This window comes from Haemaphysalis longicornis, unplaced genomic scaffold (assembly GCF_048455015.1).
Source record: "Haemaphysalis longicornis isolate Haplotype H1 unplaced genomic scaffold, Haemaphysalis longicornis Haplotype H1 scaffold_9, whole genome shotgun sequence".
NCBI classification, from domain to species: Eukaryota; Metazoa; Arthropoda; class Arachnida; order Ixodida; family Ixodidae; genus Haemaphysalis; species Haemaphysalis longicornis.
The window spans coordinates 60,850,071-60,866,888 of NW_027526460.1; the positions used below are offsets into that span (position 1 = coordinate 60,850,071).

The 16,818-nt window shown below is 46.4% G+C and overlaps 1 protein-coding gene across 9 annotated transcripts in view; it reads left to right on the forward strand.

Moving 5' to 3' along the window:
* The window catches only part of Lmpt (four and a half LIM domains protein limpet), a 347,866-nt gene that overhangs the window by 205,917 nt on the left and 125,131 nt on the right, over positions 1 to 16,818 (forward strand). For all 9 annotated transcript variants that reach the window (XM_077682881.1, XM_077682885.1, XM_077682884.1 and 6 more), the window contains 3 exons: positions 692 to 869; positions 5,325 to 5,558; positions 14,304 to 14,519. In XM_077682881.1, coding sequence (XP_077539007.1) covers positions 692 to 869; positions 5,325 to 5,558; positions 14,304 to 14,519 — 628 coding nt within the window. The remainder of the gene's footprint in view (positions 1 to 691; positions 870 to 5,324; positions 5,559 to 14,303; positions 14,520 to 16,818) is intronic.

Here is a 16,818-nt window from a genome sequence, read left to right on the forward strand (position 1 = left end):
GGAATCTGGATATACATAAAGTATCTTTCAATGAAGTAATTGCATCATTGCTTACTTCATTGCCTTCAACGAAGTAAGCAATGAAGTAAGCACGTCTTAGACGATGGCAGGATGCGAGTTCGCAGGCATTTACCTTGACACATGTGGATGATCTTCAGAGATGACGCAACGAAGCGTATCTTTAGGTAATAGCTCACCTGCGTGGTTATTAAATCCAGAGTAATTCTTCCAAGCCGTATGCTCTCTGAAGTTCGCGTAGGGCGTCATCGCTGCAATTCGCCAGAATCACCAATCGACGTGGCCTGGTGTGCAAATTCGATGAATGAAGTGTCCGAGCATTCAATTTTAGGAAAAAGGGCATGTACGCCGGGACATGGCGCCTTGCAAAACACCTAGCACGGCTTGCGCATTGTGCCTGCGAACATGCTTCGTAATTCGCTAAATTTCCACAGTTGGTCACTTCAATTTTTTATTCTGGAGTGGTGTGGTGAAGAAGACCTACGGGGACTTCTTAGAGTGTAGGCTGCTGTTCAGCCTTTCTAAAGGTCAATGGATAAGCCTCATGTAAAATATGACCGTTTAACATCATTAACACCATTAAGGCTTCCTTTAATGTTATTTGTCCCTGTGACGTACACGTGGCGGGCGTTCGTGTGTTTACGGAGTTTTTGTTATTGTTTCTTCTTCGCAGGAAAGTGTGCAACAACTGCAAGTGCCCCCGAGAGTCACACGATGTGTATCACGAGGAGTTCGTCAACGTGCGAGATCGCATCGGCATCAAAGCGGCCGACCCTTCACAGCACATGTCAAAGGAGAAGACCCTCCAGGAGGGATACTCCTGGGTGCCTCCGGGACTCTCGAGCGTCAAGGTGCGCAGGGCGCTAAGGCCTTGAGCTCGGCAAACAGGAAGTTTTTATCACAAGTCGCCGATGCCTGTTCATGGGGAAAATCTGCCTTTTCGTAAGAAATTAGTGCACGAAAACTCCAAATCGGTCAGTCTCGGTGCACTGGACGAGCCGTCGGGTTGCTGCGCAGTATGTCGGGAAAATCCCAGCCGCGCACAACGTATTTAGCATGGAGCCGTAGCATGAAAGCTTTGTTGTGCACCGTATCTTGGCCCGCACTTTAAGGAAAACGGGGGAATCTAAGTTGGTAGTTAATCCAATTCTACGATGTGCCAGAAATGGCATTTACAGGTCAGGGCACTAAAAATTCAAATTTTAAACATTTTAAAAGTCTAATACAGCGACGTAACGAGTAGTAAGCATTGGGGCGGTTTTTCTCAGACTACGCCAATGCCCTTCGTTTAAGGGGGCAGCCCTCTGGCAGCCGTTACCTGGGATTCGCGGCGTAGGCGTCCGCGTATGCGAGGGACCGAACGCAGCAGCGATGGCAGAAAGAAAACGGTTAGGAGCGTCTGGCGAAGCCTGAGAAGGGTGGCACGCGAGGCTATGGCGTCACCTCTCTCACTGCCTCCCTCTCAGTCTTGCTCCATGCGCAGCGGCCAAAGACGGGCCCTTACCCCTAACCCTCTCCAGGCGCGGTTCCATTCAATACTAGTTCAAACCACGTGACATTTGCGCGGGAGATTCAAGCACGATTAGCAACAAACAAACAAACACGCTGGCCGGTGGTGGTGACGCGCTGCGAGGTAACACCAGAGTAGCGTGCGCCGTCGTGCGTTCGCTGATCACGTGATCACCTCCCGAGGCGCAGCAGGTGGTTGTATTTTGCTGGAAAGGAAAATGAAACGAAGTGCACTGGGGAGATATGCGCCGTGATCCAGAAGACCGCAGCTTGTGCTCAGCCCAAATTTCGCTTTAGGGAGTATAGTATTCGTCAGCTCGTTTTTTTAAAGCTTTCAGTCATGGAAATAGGTGTGGTCATATCGTAGCGCAATGATGGAAAGGCACCCCGCTACCGGCGTTTTCCGGGTCGAACAGCTCGCGGGGCCATATCCACGGGGTGGTCAGACGGCGCTGGCCGACGGCGGCTCAAAGCCTGCAGTTTCCATGCAACGCTCCGAAAGGACGGCTGGGCTTGCTCTCATCCATGGCCAAGCTCGCATGCATGCGGCGATTCAAGTGGTCAGGCGCGAACCAGCTGCGGAGAGCGCATGTGCCAAACCGGCAGCGACGGCGGCATCAGCTATCGGACGCGGCCATCGACGGAGCTCGACCCGGGAGCGCGTTGCCAGTCACGTGGCACGGCGCATCTGCGGTCAAATGAATGGGAAATTTACCACGAACGCAAAAGCGCTGGAAGAGATTAATAAAGCTTTTCTTTAATGTTGAGTATATATGGTGCCATTTTAGGGTACCCCAAAAGAAAGGTAAAATTAGTCCACCCGCCGAAAAAAACTCGTGGGATCCGGGACCATACGTTGTAATGCACGTACGAATGCACTTAAGTCCTTTAAACGTTTTGCCTAGTGATCACCTGCTTACATCTTCTGGTAGGAAGAGGCTAAATATCATAACTAGGGATAGAAAGAGAGCATCGTATATAAAATAGGAAATGAAAATGGAGGACAATTCGGCTCAATATAAGGAAACAAAATAGTACTGGCTGCAAGTCTATTGTGGAGAGTTTACTTAGTATGGTCGATGAAAACAATGGTGAAGCATCCGAAGGATAACAAGGACGGCCAATACACAATACTATAAACTGATGACATAACAAAATTCAGGAGAAAGGGCTAGATTTGACTGAAGTAGGGCAACTCCGGTATGGAGAGGTCTTTATCCTTCGGCAGAAATCCAACGCCTGGTCGTTTGCTTACAATTTAGCTCGCGAACATAAATTCTTGTCTGTTTTTGAAGTAACAGGTTCTAGCTAGCCTCGAAGTGGGTGCATAACAATTCCTTTCTGGGTTGCATGGCGACGGGCATGCGTTTTTTAGATTGTCAAACATCATTACTGATACTCACACTTCTGCTTCCTGCGCGAAGAATTATATTTTCCAGACAGTTCCTCGGCCTCGCAACGAGACCCAATTCCCAACATGGGCTGATATGTTTAGAGTTGTGCTCCTGGATAAGCGTAATTTCTAATTTGTCCGCTGTTTTTATTATGCCCCCTTGCAGTCTGGCGTATCTCTGCGCCCTCCTTGTTTTGTCTGGCTCTTTTAAAAGGTATGAATAACGTCGCAAATTTTCGACATGCCATTCAGTGCTGTTTTTTTTCCACCGCGAAACGAAAACAACCCTCAACATCAGTGTTTTTAATGTTCCTGGACGACGTATTCCATAAGTTTACCCACGCAGCAAGTGAGTGATGTGAGTGTCAGGAACTGAGTGGTGAAACAGTGAGTGATACGAGTGACTCACAGATGAGTGAGTGAGTGAGTTAGGAGTGTGGTGAGCGAAGATGGTCCCCGATGACGGGCTGCACGATCGGTGACGTCACAAGAATTTAAGCTGGAGAGGTGGTCATAGCGCTTCCTACCAGCCAGCAGGTGGTCAAGGTGGCATGAGTGATTGATTTGATTGATTAACGCAGGGTTTAACACGCCGACGCTTCACAGGCAATGAGGCGCGCCGTAGTGGGGGGCTCCGGATTAGTTTTGACCACCTGGGGATCTTTAGCGTGGCCCGAAATCTCGTACACACTGGCGTTTTTGCTTTTCGCCTCCATCAGAAGAGCGGCCGCCCCGGCCGGGAATCGAACCCGCGTCCTCGTGTTCACAGCCAGCAGCACAATGCCTTAGCCACTGAGCCACCGCGGCGGCTTGGCATCAGTGACTCTAAAACTGTGGTGCAAAATTACGAATTATAAAGGATGACAGAGGTTGCCGTCCAAATACTGAATGGGTGAGGAGGACCCAAAGAGCCGGTTGTAATTGTATGGGCCCCGTTCTCCCAATGACTCAGATGAAATGAGGAGGCTCATTCGGTCGCCCGAGGTCTCACACACCGTTCGACCCCCGGAACCTATCAACCCACTGAGGAAATTAACCCTGTAGAGGATATGCGCACATATCAAGAACTTACACAATACGGTAGACTGAGTAGAAAAATTTACCCACAAGCGGCAAGGGCGCTACATCAAAATGAAGAAGCCGTATAGAGGAAATTACAAACGGGAATTTTTCAGAACCATGCGCTGTACAGTAAGCTAAACGCTGAGGTATTTAAACCATTGTGCATATTTTGCGATGACGTAGCAACTGTGGTCCACATGGTGTGGACATGCTTGGCATTGTACGAAAGTACGCTTACTTTAGAATCCTACTTGGCCTTGCTATGCAACCCGGACGCCAAGAGGCAGAGAGAGATGAGTCAAACCTGGTTGCCGCTCAGTCCCAAGGAATTCCGGCCGACGGCTAGCGCCGGCGGGAGAGAAGGACTTTTCTGTCTTGAATTACCTGGTGTATGAATAAGAATAAGGTTACATGGTATACCCAAAGAACCAAGTGGAAGATCAGTTGCAAGATGGGCTAGTTGGTACGTGTTCATACTTAATCACAGCGCGAAAGACGGGATAGGCGGTAGAATAAACACAGCGCCTGTCCTGTGGTTATTCTACTGTCTGTCCCGTCTGTCGCGCTGTGATTAAGTATGAACCAAGTGGAAGACACGCTGCTCATGATGTGGGCCTTCGCCAAAGGGGCACAGCTCGTGGGAAGACCCTAAAAATGTGGTGTATTTTTCATTCCTTTCCCCACCCATTTCCTTTTTCGGCCATAGTGCCATCCTTGTGAAGTCAATTCATTCATTCGTTCATTCATTCCTCCTGCTTATCCTGCCCTATCAGTGTACCTCGGTGTTTCTGTCGTTAAAACAGTTCAAGGAGGGCTGCTGTTTAGGCAAGTTGGTTTGGGCTATTGACTGCACCATACGATGTCTAATGCGACAAAGTCAAACCATTGGTTTCTTTTTTTCACTCGCAAGAGATTTCAATAGACAACACAGGACTTATTTGCTTAAATTGTTCTACAGAAAAATACGCCTGCGAAAGGGAATGTTAGAGATGCAAAAAATAAGTCAAATAATTGCTATGCATTTAATAAGGTGCATGTGGTTTTAATAAGAATAATAAAATACTCGAAGAATGGTATGGGGGAAATACGGATAATGAACAAGGCTAGAGTCTCTAACCCGGTCAACTCAGCAACGCCACGCATTTTGCAACAACCACGCTTCCCTTTCATGCAGTACGATAAACGACTCGCCAATGCACGAGTGTTGCTAAAGAAGATTAGATATGATTTAAAGATATCGTGTTTTCGTTAGCGGCCATCTGAGTACTCTAGCACTCTTAAAGCTCTAGTGAACAATGTTGTCTGAGCACTAATGACCTTTTTTTCTTTTTCTGCCACCCAGATCGAGGAGTACTTCGGCCAGCTTCCTAACCACAAGGTACCCCGGCTGGGCAGCCCCGGTGAAAAGTACCGCGACCGGCAGCTGATCGTGCAGCTGCCGAAGCAGGACCTGGCCCTCGCCTACTGCAAGTTCCTGGAGCGCGAGTGCCAGCGGTCATTCGAGGACTTCGTCAACGCTCGCAATGAGATCGCCCTCGACATCGGTTACGTCAGGGAGGCCCTGGACAAGACACTGGTACGCCCCTCGATGCGCTGATACTTACACTCGAAGAAAGAAAAAGTTGCGGCTTAAAAATACCACAAATAAATCGACAGGATAGGTGAACAGCGAAGTACTGAGGCGCTCCTTGAGCCTAGGTAGAGCGGATGTAAAAACTTCGGAACAAGTTTACAGTATTAATATTAGCGCGAGAACGAAATCAGTCGTATGAACAATATCGGCTGGTGTGGTCTGACGATAATAATAAGTAAAGAACAGCAAGTTGGCCCTGCAACTAAGGAGAATGCTGAACAGTCAAATCTCCTGCGGATGCTTAGTTATGCGGATGAAACTTGAAATATGACTTATCACCTGGCCAAAAAGAAAGAAAATGAGGGGCGCTCATAGAGACATGGAAGAGTGAACAACAAGCGTAACCACATGAGATTGGATGCGAGCGTCAAGAATTAAGAAACTAACTTGTGTACAAAACGTGCCAGCCCACATTAAGATGAAAAAGGTTTGAGATAGAGGACACGGAAGGGGGAGGAGGGATAACAGAGAGACACCCCCAGCAACGGAACGAGTACAGAAAGATGTGGTGACAAGTAGGTGCAAGCGGAAAACTCTTCTGGAGGTGGGCACTATAAAATTCTTGGGCAAAGAATGTGTTCGTTCGTACGAAGGCACATAAAAGGGGTTCGAAGTCTTGAGGGAAGTTTCTTGTCGGGCAGGATATGTCAGCTACAGTACGAATACAACGAAGGGGATGATGTCGCCGACGATGATGATTATGACAATGATGATGATGATGATGATAGTGGTTTTGGAGGTTCTAGGAGGGAAACTCACCAGCATGAGCCAGTGGCTGACAAGAGTACATGGATATTCGCTAACGGCTCGATCATCATACTTCTTGTGGCAAGATTGCTAGACTCTTTATTGACCTTTCCGCGTTCCGAATCAATGTTAAGGTACTGTTTTCCAAGACGAAAAGAGGTACACCAACAGATTTTTTTTTCCTTTCTACGTCACGTAGCAATATCCAAGCACCGTTGCTAGAGATGACGTTTGGACTCTACTAGTATCGTTTATGTACAGTAGAAGCCATGCGATGCAATTTCACAACGCTAAGGAGACGTTTCGGAGAAAGGGTGCGAAGCATATGCTCCCGATCTTACATGGTTTTGACTGACCTTTTTCTCAGTTGTGTGGCGCATTCTAATATTCGTCTAGGCAGAGTGGCCGATTCTGGCGCAATGTGAGGGGGGCTAAGATCGATATCTGTGGGGCAATCGCAGTCGTCCATACCATGTACCGTGCGTCGTTTCAGGTAGGGAGTGTGTAGCCCTACCAGTTTCCTTTTAGCGTTCTCAGTAGGGCTCAAGATCGTCGTAAACCACTATGAACGATGTATGCGACAGCGCTTGTCCGCTGGATTCTGTGCAAGAGGAAACTACCCGGGTACACGCAGCATGCGCGCGTCTGAGTCTCCCTCTAGGGAAGCGTGTTCGCCAGGCCTAACGAGTGGCGATAAAAGGCGCGTCCCGACCGACCGCGCAACGCATGGTGACAGGGGAAGGGCGTGCCGGAGAGCGAACAGACAGGCGGAGTATGCGAAGCGACGAAGAGCGAAACGTCACCGGTGTTTCACGCAGGTCGCTTAACATTTGTCGGATTCTTCGGGCGTTCATTGCTGATGGTGTTGTGGCAAGTAATAAATTTTCGTAATATAATCGAAATTACCTAATGCAAACATATACGCCGCGCTTGTCTGAGTTTGTTGGTGCTGAGTTTGCGTTATGTCACTCAACATGTTTGAGTTAAGAAAGCCTTGCAGGCTGTAAAAACTACTGGGTATAGTTACACAGCTGACAGCCAACCGGTAGGGGCGAAGGGGGGGGGGGGGGGGTTTCGTGACCGAGCAAAACCTCTGTGACTTTGATTTCAAGATAACAGTGTAAACTCTCACAAAGGACTTTACCGAACCTTTTATTCGGACATCCAGTGGTTAATTATGGTAACTTAACAAGTACACACAGCTTCGGTAGTGCGAGGGGCAGAGACATGAGGAATTTGATGGAAAGTGGGCATTGGAACCTTTAGCTTTCGTTGAAAAGATATAACTGGTTGTCTTCAAGGAGTTTGTGTAAAACTAAATGAATGTAATGCACATGGCGTCTTGGTTTCTGCGCATGCAAAAAAATATTTCGGGCGAGTAAGGAACAACGCCACAAAGACTAACATATTTTAATCTCGTTGCAGTACTGAACACGAAGTTACAAACATATGAAGGGCCTCCACTAATCTTCTGGGATTTGATGCACTCGGCGACAAGCATTGCTTCATTGAGCCGTGCACTAAAGTAAAAAAAAATAGATTTTTTTTAGGCAAGTCAGTCCTTAAACACACGAAGATGCTGTTAGGCGAACTGCACTGTTGAGAGAACAGCGTTAGAATTGCCCGACCATTTCACGTTTTACTTGTTTCTAGTTCCTTGTTGGGCATCTTTGGGGGCTTCTCAAATTTAAGTTAGACAGTAATAAGTACGGTATCCGACGTTCGCCTTTTCGGCGTCGTCGCTTTAATTAGACCATATACTGAATAAGTTATAAATCTTGCGCGCCACGCGGCACCTTGATAGCAAGTGTCTGCCTTGCCGAAACCTCGTTTAAATTCTCTCGTTTTCACACATGCATATGATTTACTACTGACTTTTATTGACGAAATGAATGATCGTATTTGACGCGTGGCACGCTGCGCAGTAATGGTTTCTCTGAAGCGAGCAGTACCTTTGCGTGGAAGTCGTTCAAAACTCGCGCCATCTCTACAGAGTATTGGAGCCTGTTCACCAGGGAGCAGCACGCGTCCTAGCAGAGCAGTGGTGCCGCCTACCGACCGCCGTGCAAAGCAACTCTCAAATCACCTTCTGTTTTCTTTGTCACCACTTTCTCCTGTGCCTGTCTTTTCTCCTCTCTCTCTCTCTCTCTCTCTCTCTCTCTCTCTCTCTCTCTCTCTGAGTCACACCCACATTCTCCCTTTTCTTTATATATTCCTTTCCCTCTCTGCCAGATACTCTTGAGTTTCCCTCTTTCTGGGTATTTATTTCTCACTTTCTCTCATTTTCTTTCTCTGTCGCTTCCTTTCCGCTCCCGGATTTGGCCTTTGTTTATCTTGTTCTATTTGTGACTGTGAACAGCGGGGCCGGATTTTGGCGTCGAATTTATTATTGCAGTGGGATAAAAATAGAGCTTAGGGGCGCCAGAAGATTACCGCCGCCTTGGGCTTTTAATTGCCTCGACATGCAGTATGGGCAGAGGACCCTTGCATTCAGAACAAAGGCTATGATTGAGTGATTGATTGTGGGGGTTTAAAGCGCCGACGCCACACAGGCGATGAGGCGCGCCGTAGTGGAGGGCTACGGATTAATTTTGACCACCTGAGGATCTTAACGTGCGCCGAAATCTTGCGCACACAGGAGTTTTGGTTTTTAGCCTCCATCAGAAAAGCGGCCGTCGCAGCCGGGAATCGAGCTTGCGTCCTTGGGAACAAAGGCTATGGAGTTGTAGCCGTGAGCGCGAGGAGTAGACAGAACGGGTCACTGCCGTTGCTGGCTCGTAGTGTACGCTTGAGACGTGGTTCTTTGAATTAAAGTTTTGCCTTTAGAATTAAAAGTAGTGCTTATTATAAGGGCCGTATTTGCACTTAATTTTAATAACAGGCACGAATTATTTGTATATATTTATGTGATAGTTTTACTTGTAATTGCCATTATAATTTTTTTACCTCCACTTAAAGTTTTGCGTTTTTACGCTTAACTTCTCAGCTCAAAGCTATGAATAATACTTATTGTTTTCTTAGCAGTAAACTGCAAAACAGTTTTTCAAAGCACTTTTACAGTATTTTCTTGTTTAAAAAGCGTTCAGTTGGCATCGACTGCTTAGAGTTATCACTTTCTAGCATACCTACTGGACACGCTTTGTCATTTCTGGGTATACTTTCGGAGTATTAAGCGAGCTGAAATGGAAAATTCCTTGAAGGTTGTGGGATGTAATCTTAGAAATGCTAAAAAAAAAGCTGAGGTTATTGTGGTTTCCGGGAAACGAGTGTGGCCTTGGAGGCTGCCCAACGGCACATAATTAGTTCTAAACATCTGTCAAGCTATTTTGAAAAATAATGGGGTCATGCCACATGTTTGAAAATGATGCCTACGACTCAGGAAGGAAACGAACAGCCCCATGTTTATCTGCTCGAATAAAACCTAGTCCTTCAAAGTTTCACTCATTTAAATGGCTGAGAAGTATTCTCAATTGCGAATAGCCAGCAAATGTTTTGTTTTGTGCACTCCTGTATTGCGCCCAGCTTCGCTGGTAATTCTTCTTCACAGGGTGGAAGCGTATTGTAAGGTGGAAAACGTCCTGCTGTCTCTCGTTTCTAAAGATCCTTGTCACGTCACAATCTTTACTAACGAGGATCACAGGTCGTTTCCACAGCGTAGGTTTAATAAGAAAGGAACAGCAGAAAAGGCTAGATGATGATAATTACACGCTGCCCGAGGCAAGACTTCTTCCTCACTTCTATTGCGCCTTCTACGGGAGATCCGCTGGTGGTGACCTTCATCATTCACTATATCTTAAAATGTGCCTAGGCGTCTGCGTGCTGAGCCCATTGCTGCAGGTGCTGCTTTTAACGGTGCTGCCGGGGCGTTACTCAAAATAAAAACATTCCCTGTGACTTCGCCATGGATTTGGTTAAAAAAGTGCTTTCGCATGGTATTCTGGGGTTGGTGCACCGAAACCTTCTGTCAATTTTGTAATTGACAGTAAGTCAGGCCTGGAAAATTTCTCTAGTCAATATACGAACCTCCCTCGCCGTGAAACGCTAGCAACGGGATTACACTAACCCGTAAAGGCCGAGTGCGCTGGGTTTACAATAGAGTAGGTTAACGGGGAGTGTACACATTTGCATTTAAATGGCACTACCCTTATTTAATGAGGATAAAGGTAATGTAGGGGTGTCGTCGCAGCGCTGAACGTAATATCATCTTACAAAATGCGGCTGTATGCAATTAAGATATCAAGAACTGACTATCTGGCGCTACGCGTTAGAAAGGACACGTGCTGCATAAGTTGGACTCGAGGCTGAGCCAATTGCGTTTTTTTTAGCTCACTTCTTGCCTTTGTATAAAGCTTCTATTTGGGTAACACCGTGCTTGACTAAACTAACTGGGGTTTACTCTGCGCCGAATTCTGGGGATAACTTACCCCGTGTAATGGGGTTCACGATTGTCCTGGAAGCTTTGCTCTCAATTTATTTATTTATTTGAAACGCGAGGCCTTTTAGACTTAAAACGAACTATAGTGTTCTGTCGTGGAAAATGTTAACCCTTTTAGCACTGAAAAGTGCTAGTCCCGTCTGGTCTTTCTGTGTCTTCTGACGATTTGTTTGCGCTCAATTCTCTGTCTGAAATTTTTCTTTCTGTCGAAAACTTGTTTCTATGTGTTTTCTGTAACATTTGGTCTCTATAAGCTTACAAAGGAAAAATTGAGCTTGTGATGCAAGTATTTAGCGATTTACAAGCATGAGATGTAATTAGGTCGTCAAGCAATTAAAATTTACGGTTACAGAAGAAACATTTTTGTGCATGTTTTCCAAAATTTCGGAAGGCACTGAGCCAACGTACAAAAAAAAAAAAGGCTGGTAGCGCAAGTATTTTTAGATTTGCAGCCATGTCATGAAACTAGGTTCTTCGGCTCTCGGGGTAACCCTGACGTCCGTTTGACCTTCATTGAAATGCCTTCCTCTTCCTGGCGTTCAGAATTAGCAAAAAACGAGCAATGGCGCTATCTATCAAAAGAGCTGAAGAACTATTTCCCAGAAAACAAGCTGTTTTGGGTTTGTTATCAAAGTGCTAGAAGTATTTTGGTTTATGTCCTAAATATAGAACGCCAGGGCCGAAAGGGTGAAAATGCCCGCCAGAAGATAAGTTTTCCCCAAGGGCAAGTGGTAACAGTATACAATATGTGTGTGTTTCGTCATAGGCGATTGGAGTGGCAGGGTGACCAAAAATAAATACGACCAAGGCTGAAATGCTTGCTACTTTACCTTTTTTGCGAAATGAAGATGCATCATTACCAGTGCTGTTGGGATTCCGACCCGAACTTATTTTGCAGCATGTGTGTAGAAGAGAGCCGGGACAGTTTTTACTGCATTTAGTCTTGCCCGTCGTTGAATATGAATACGTATACCTACTTCTGGTACAGCTACTTTCCCGGTTATAAACGACAGGCTGGGCTCCATCACCAGGATGAAACGACAAAATATGTAAAAAAAAATTCAGGAGATGTTCTACATACCTCACAGTTGCAAATGGCCACGCCCTGGCTTGAAGCCCTTTTGTTGCCATTACGCGCACGAGGGATGCTCTCTCTCTGCAGCGTCAGCAACAGTTTCATTCCATGTTATTTATAGCTATAACAGTCAACTTTACATTGTTGATTAGTCTATCCGCCGTTATTTAGTAGGGAATTTGCTGTTTCCCCATAGTTATGTTAATCCGGTAGTTCAAGGTCCTCTTCTTTGAGCGCCACGCATTGATGAACCCGGGAATTTCGTTGGACAGCTGGACAGCAAACCCTCGTCAGAAAAATAAAACGAGCATTTTTATGAAAATTGTTCTCTATGTCCGGAAATATCTAACAGATTACATTGCGCATTCATTTTTTTATGCTTCCGTACATTTGTATAATTGGATCTACGTACTGCTCGCCCAATCGTAATCAGTAAGAACCCACAGATGTTACAAGAATTCATAAATAGGCATTAACGCAAACCGCTGCACGGTACTATCTGAACAACCGTAAAGTTGTTACTAAAAATGCAGCGCTCGCAAAACGTGAAATTGTGTTTACGAATCCTGCATTTCGCTGCTGTCAAAGCTTTCAAGACGTTTCCTAAACTATCAAGCTACCGGTAATCGCATCAGGAAAAAATAAACGATAAAAGCACGAAACCCCCTTTGAAAGTATTGGTCATGAAGCGGAGTGTACGTTGCAACGGTGGCTTGAACAGGGGTGCAGCGCATTCGAGCAGGGCGCTTCCCTTCACCCCCCGGGTGCCTAAATTCATATCCGTTCAATGTTGTCCGCAAATGATGCAATCGCCGAATAGCCCGTCCAGATTTAGGGTTGCGACGACAATTTTCTTTCAACTCCGACCTGTTAACCCCGTCACTTTCATGTTAAGTTTTCAATAAGTAATGTTAAGACATCTGGAAATGTACGTTAGATGTTTGCTTTGGTGAGTGGAAGCCGCCGTTGAGCTTGTACAAAAATTCTACGCACGGGCCACAGTGGACATGCTGTAGATCGGGAATGATGGCGCAGACAGATTTTCATACTAATAAATACTAGAGGGAAATCTGTCGCTGCAGTCGCGGGCTGCTGTGGGCGGTGCCATTGCCACTAGCGGCGTTCCTCGCCTACTTGGCTTAGCTAGCCATATGGCTTCTTTTTAGTCTCAAATCCAAAAGTAACACGAAATGGAAACATTTTTTTTCTTGCTCATCGTGCATGAAGCTTCTACGTAATCACTGAGAAATTAATCTTTTTTGGAGGTTCAATTTTATAATAACAAAACAAATTTGAGGAACCTTCTGCAGTAATATTGTTGCTTTTTTTGCAGCCAGAGCCAACTTTTCAGCCGGTTTATGAGCCATGCCAAAGACAAGTGGAACGTGCCTGCCCGGTACATGACGGAACGCTCGCCGAAGCGCGGCTCCCCTAGACAGTGGCGCCAGATTTCCCTCTAGTATATATAAGTATGAAACTCTACGGGCGCAGAGACCTTGCTAGGAAGTTTGTCTCCGCATCGCTGCCAAAGCGGGCATAAAATGTTGGAAGAAGTATTCAGACGGCGTAACAAGTAATGGTACACTGGGGGCAAGGCCTGATGTATCGAGGAGATAGCCTTTCCCTAAAACAGTAAACCATATCATTGTACAAAATACCAATGTGTGCAAATGTTGTGCAAATGTGTAGTATAGGATAGGCTGGAAATCAGAACGCGATAGTTCGCGGCGGTTTTGGCATGTGAAATTCGATATATGGCCAAACGTAAAAGTTATTTCTTGCACGGTAAAGCTCAGATGTTACCTTGTGCATATAACCCAAGCGCTGGTTGTAGAAAGTTATTCATACAGCATTGTTACTTCCAACCGTCAACATACCCGCTCTTTTGTGACTTCCCAGTAACTGAGGCAAGTCCCTGCACTACAACCTTGAAGTAAGCTCACCTCTGCATGCGATGCAACAGGACATCTTTATGAACAGTCACTGTTTCTTAACGTTCTAAATGCAGAAGTAACAATAAAAAAAGTGCTAAGAGAAGGTTTAGGAGCAAGAGTAATGATCAGGAACAAGAAACACAAATATTCAAGCGTACTGGAATATCGAGCAACCAACAAAACAAGAGTGAATCATGCACAGTTTTTCGATTGCGGAATGTGCAATAAAGGAGAAATTTGGCTGCCTGTGGGATCAACATGAGTAATTATGCCTGACAATAAAGAGGAAACTTTTTTCTACACTGACTGCACAGAAGTGCAAGCATTACAAACAAAATCACACAAAAAAACGTTCGAGCTTTGCTAATGAAAGCAAACAGTACGCATGCAAAAAAAAACTTTATTCAGTTAGAAGCGGAACCAGAGTCGTACAAACAGACCAGCTTATTAATGAATCACCGCTCTTTTTCCCTCTTGCTTATCTCGCGCGATCGCAGGAGTGCAACAAGTGCGGCGGCGTGCTTCCGGGCGGCGAACTGGCCGTGATTGCACCCAAGTTCGGCGAGCTGGTGGCCTGGCATCCGGCCTGCTTCGTGTGCAGCTCCTGCCACGAGCTCCTGGTTGACCTGACCTACTGTGCCAAGGACGGGAAGCTCTACTGCGAGCGACACTACGCCGAGACACTAAAGCCCCGCTGCGCTGCGTGCGACGAGGTGAGGCATACCCTCCTCCCGCTGCCTGTAAGATAGGAAAAGTTACGGTATATGCTTACAAGCACTTTCAAAAGGGGACGGCGACTGTCTAGTTGGACTTCTGATAGCGAAGAAATTCTGTTAGTTCTGCAAGACGGGGCAGAAGATAGAAATGTACGGGACGAACGCTACAACGAATGATTTTTAAGGAACCCGAAAAAATCACCGTGGTTTATGGTTACCACAGTGCTACACAATGACCATTCAGCGTGGTGAAATACGCGAATTAGGGCGAACGACAACGCCGGACATGCGATTAGAATAAAGCATAGCTGATGCGCTGGGACAACAGCGCACATGCGCGCCTTTCGCTCTTGTCCTAGGGCAAATGCTATTTTTACTCTAATCTCATGCTTGGCACACCCCACAGCGCACGAACAGAAGAAGACATACCACACAGCGCCTGTTCTGTTCGTCCTGTCCTTTTAGCGAAATTTTATTTCCATCATGTCAGATCAACTAGCCCGTCAGATTGCTCTGACGAACCGCATGCTTGGCCTCGTCATTAGCCCAATTTGCACATGTGCTCTCAATGATCGGTCATTGTGCAGCACTATTGTAAAGCCCGCCTGCGGCTACCTCTTATATTGTAGACACACCTACAGGCTACCCCATGGGTGTACAAAGGAAACCTGTCATTCTTTACGTGTGCCCGTAAACTTGAGTCTCAAGTAGCACACTTCCTTGCGTGGCAATGCCCCGAAAAAGGTGCTGACACAAGCGTTGCCTTATTCACCACTACCGAATGCCTCGAAAATTTCTCTTTCCTGTTGCTTGTTGTGTTGTGCCACGTCACACCTCCTGTTGGTCGGCGGTGGAACTTCGTGTTGAACTTTCCGGCCGCACCCGTCACCACTTGTCGAGCCGCCTGGAGAGCACCCTCGGAAGGTAGTTGTCCTTGCTCGCCTCGGCCAGCAGCATCGTGTTCGCCCCCGTCGGTACCCTCACCTGTCAAGGCAGTTCGAATTTCACGTGCGGCATGCGCCGACCCTCCTACGCTGTGGCTGTTTCCCGTTTTTGGTCCGCGTGTCGTCGGCACAGCTTTACTTTGGCAGTGCTACACTGTAAAATAATTTGCACCTTTAAGAGTGTAAATCACTAGGACACCCTTGCACCCGAGCAAAAACACAAATTAAAACGGCCGTTGAGGGTGTTTGGCGTTTATGACACCCTTCCACCCTAGGAAAAAAACGAATTCACCCTTGTAAAAGCATTTTTGTCGTTCAGTATACCGTTTCAAAGGGTGTTTTGTTTTGTTTTTTAATAGCGTGTAGGGTGTTAGGCATAGACAAAATAGGTGTAAAGGATTTTACAGTGCGATTTCCTTTTCTGGTCGCTCCGATTTGACGTGTGATTCTGTGTCCGCCACAACAATTTTCGGTACCTCACGTGTTCCACGAAAAATTGAGATCTGTGACTTTCCCCTTAAAACGAAAGTATTGGGGTTCAGTCTAGCACATTAGCCTACATTTTCTCGCAAAGTGGCGATAGGAACCTCCGGGTAGGCCCGAGCCCATCCTCCGCGCTATCAATTTACGAAACTTAGTACAAAATATATTTAGCTGCCATAGGCAATGTCAGAAGGCAGAAACTTCAAATATTGCTCAAATAAAACTCCCCGCATGAAGAAAAGCTTTCGTTAACCAATGGAATAACCGCGACATCAAGTTCATAGCTATGTCGAATCCAAAAGCCATTGATGATGCACTCCCTGCCGCATAGTGACGGGAACAAGAATTTTTACGTCACGTTTGGTTGCAGCGTGCTCTGTACAAATCGCGTAATAAACAGTTCCTGAAGCATTTGTATGCACCCTCAGTGTGAAGAAAAACAAAAAAGGGACGCTTCTTACTGGAATGACAAGTGAACGGTGAATGAAAAGCAAGAACTCAGGATTGCAGCTTAGTTATTAATGGAAGCGCGCGGACCGGAGATCGTTAAGGACTTCCTAATGAAGCCCCGCGCAATTATCTTAATGCATGCCTTGCCATTACTTCTCACCAGGTGAATGAAAATATCTGAATGCTATCGCACGTTCGTTAAGGACACACATCTCGCAAGTCAGAAGATTTTTACTCGGACTTCTTTGCGCGTTACGAGCACCGGCTCCAACTCCACTTCACGTTACACGCGTCACAAGTAAAGCTGCTCATTTTTTCCTTCCAGGAGCGTACCAGACAGGGCAGCTCAGTCTTATCAGTGCCGCGGTCGAGAAGCAGAATTTTAGCGGTTGTGCGGCATTGTTAGCCGCCGTCGGTGG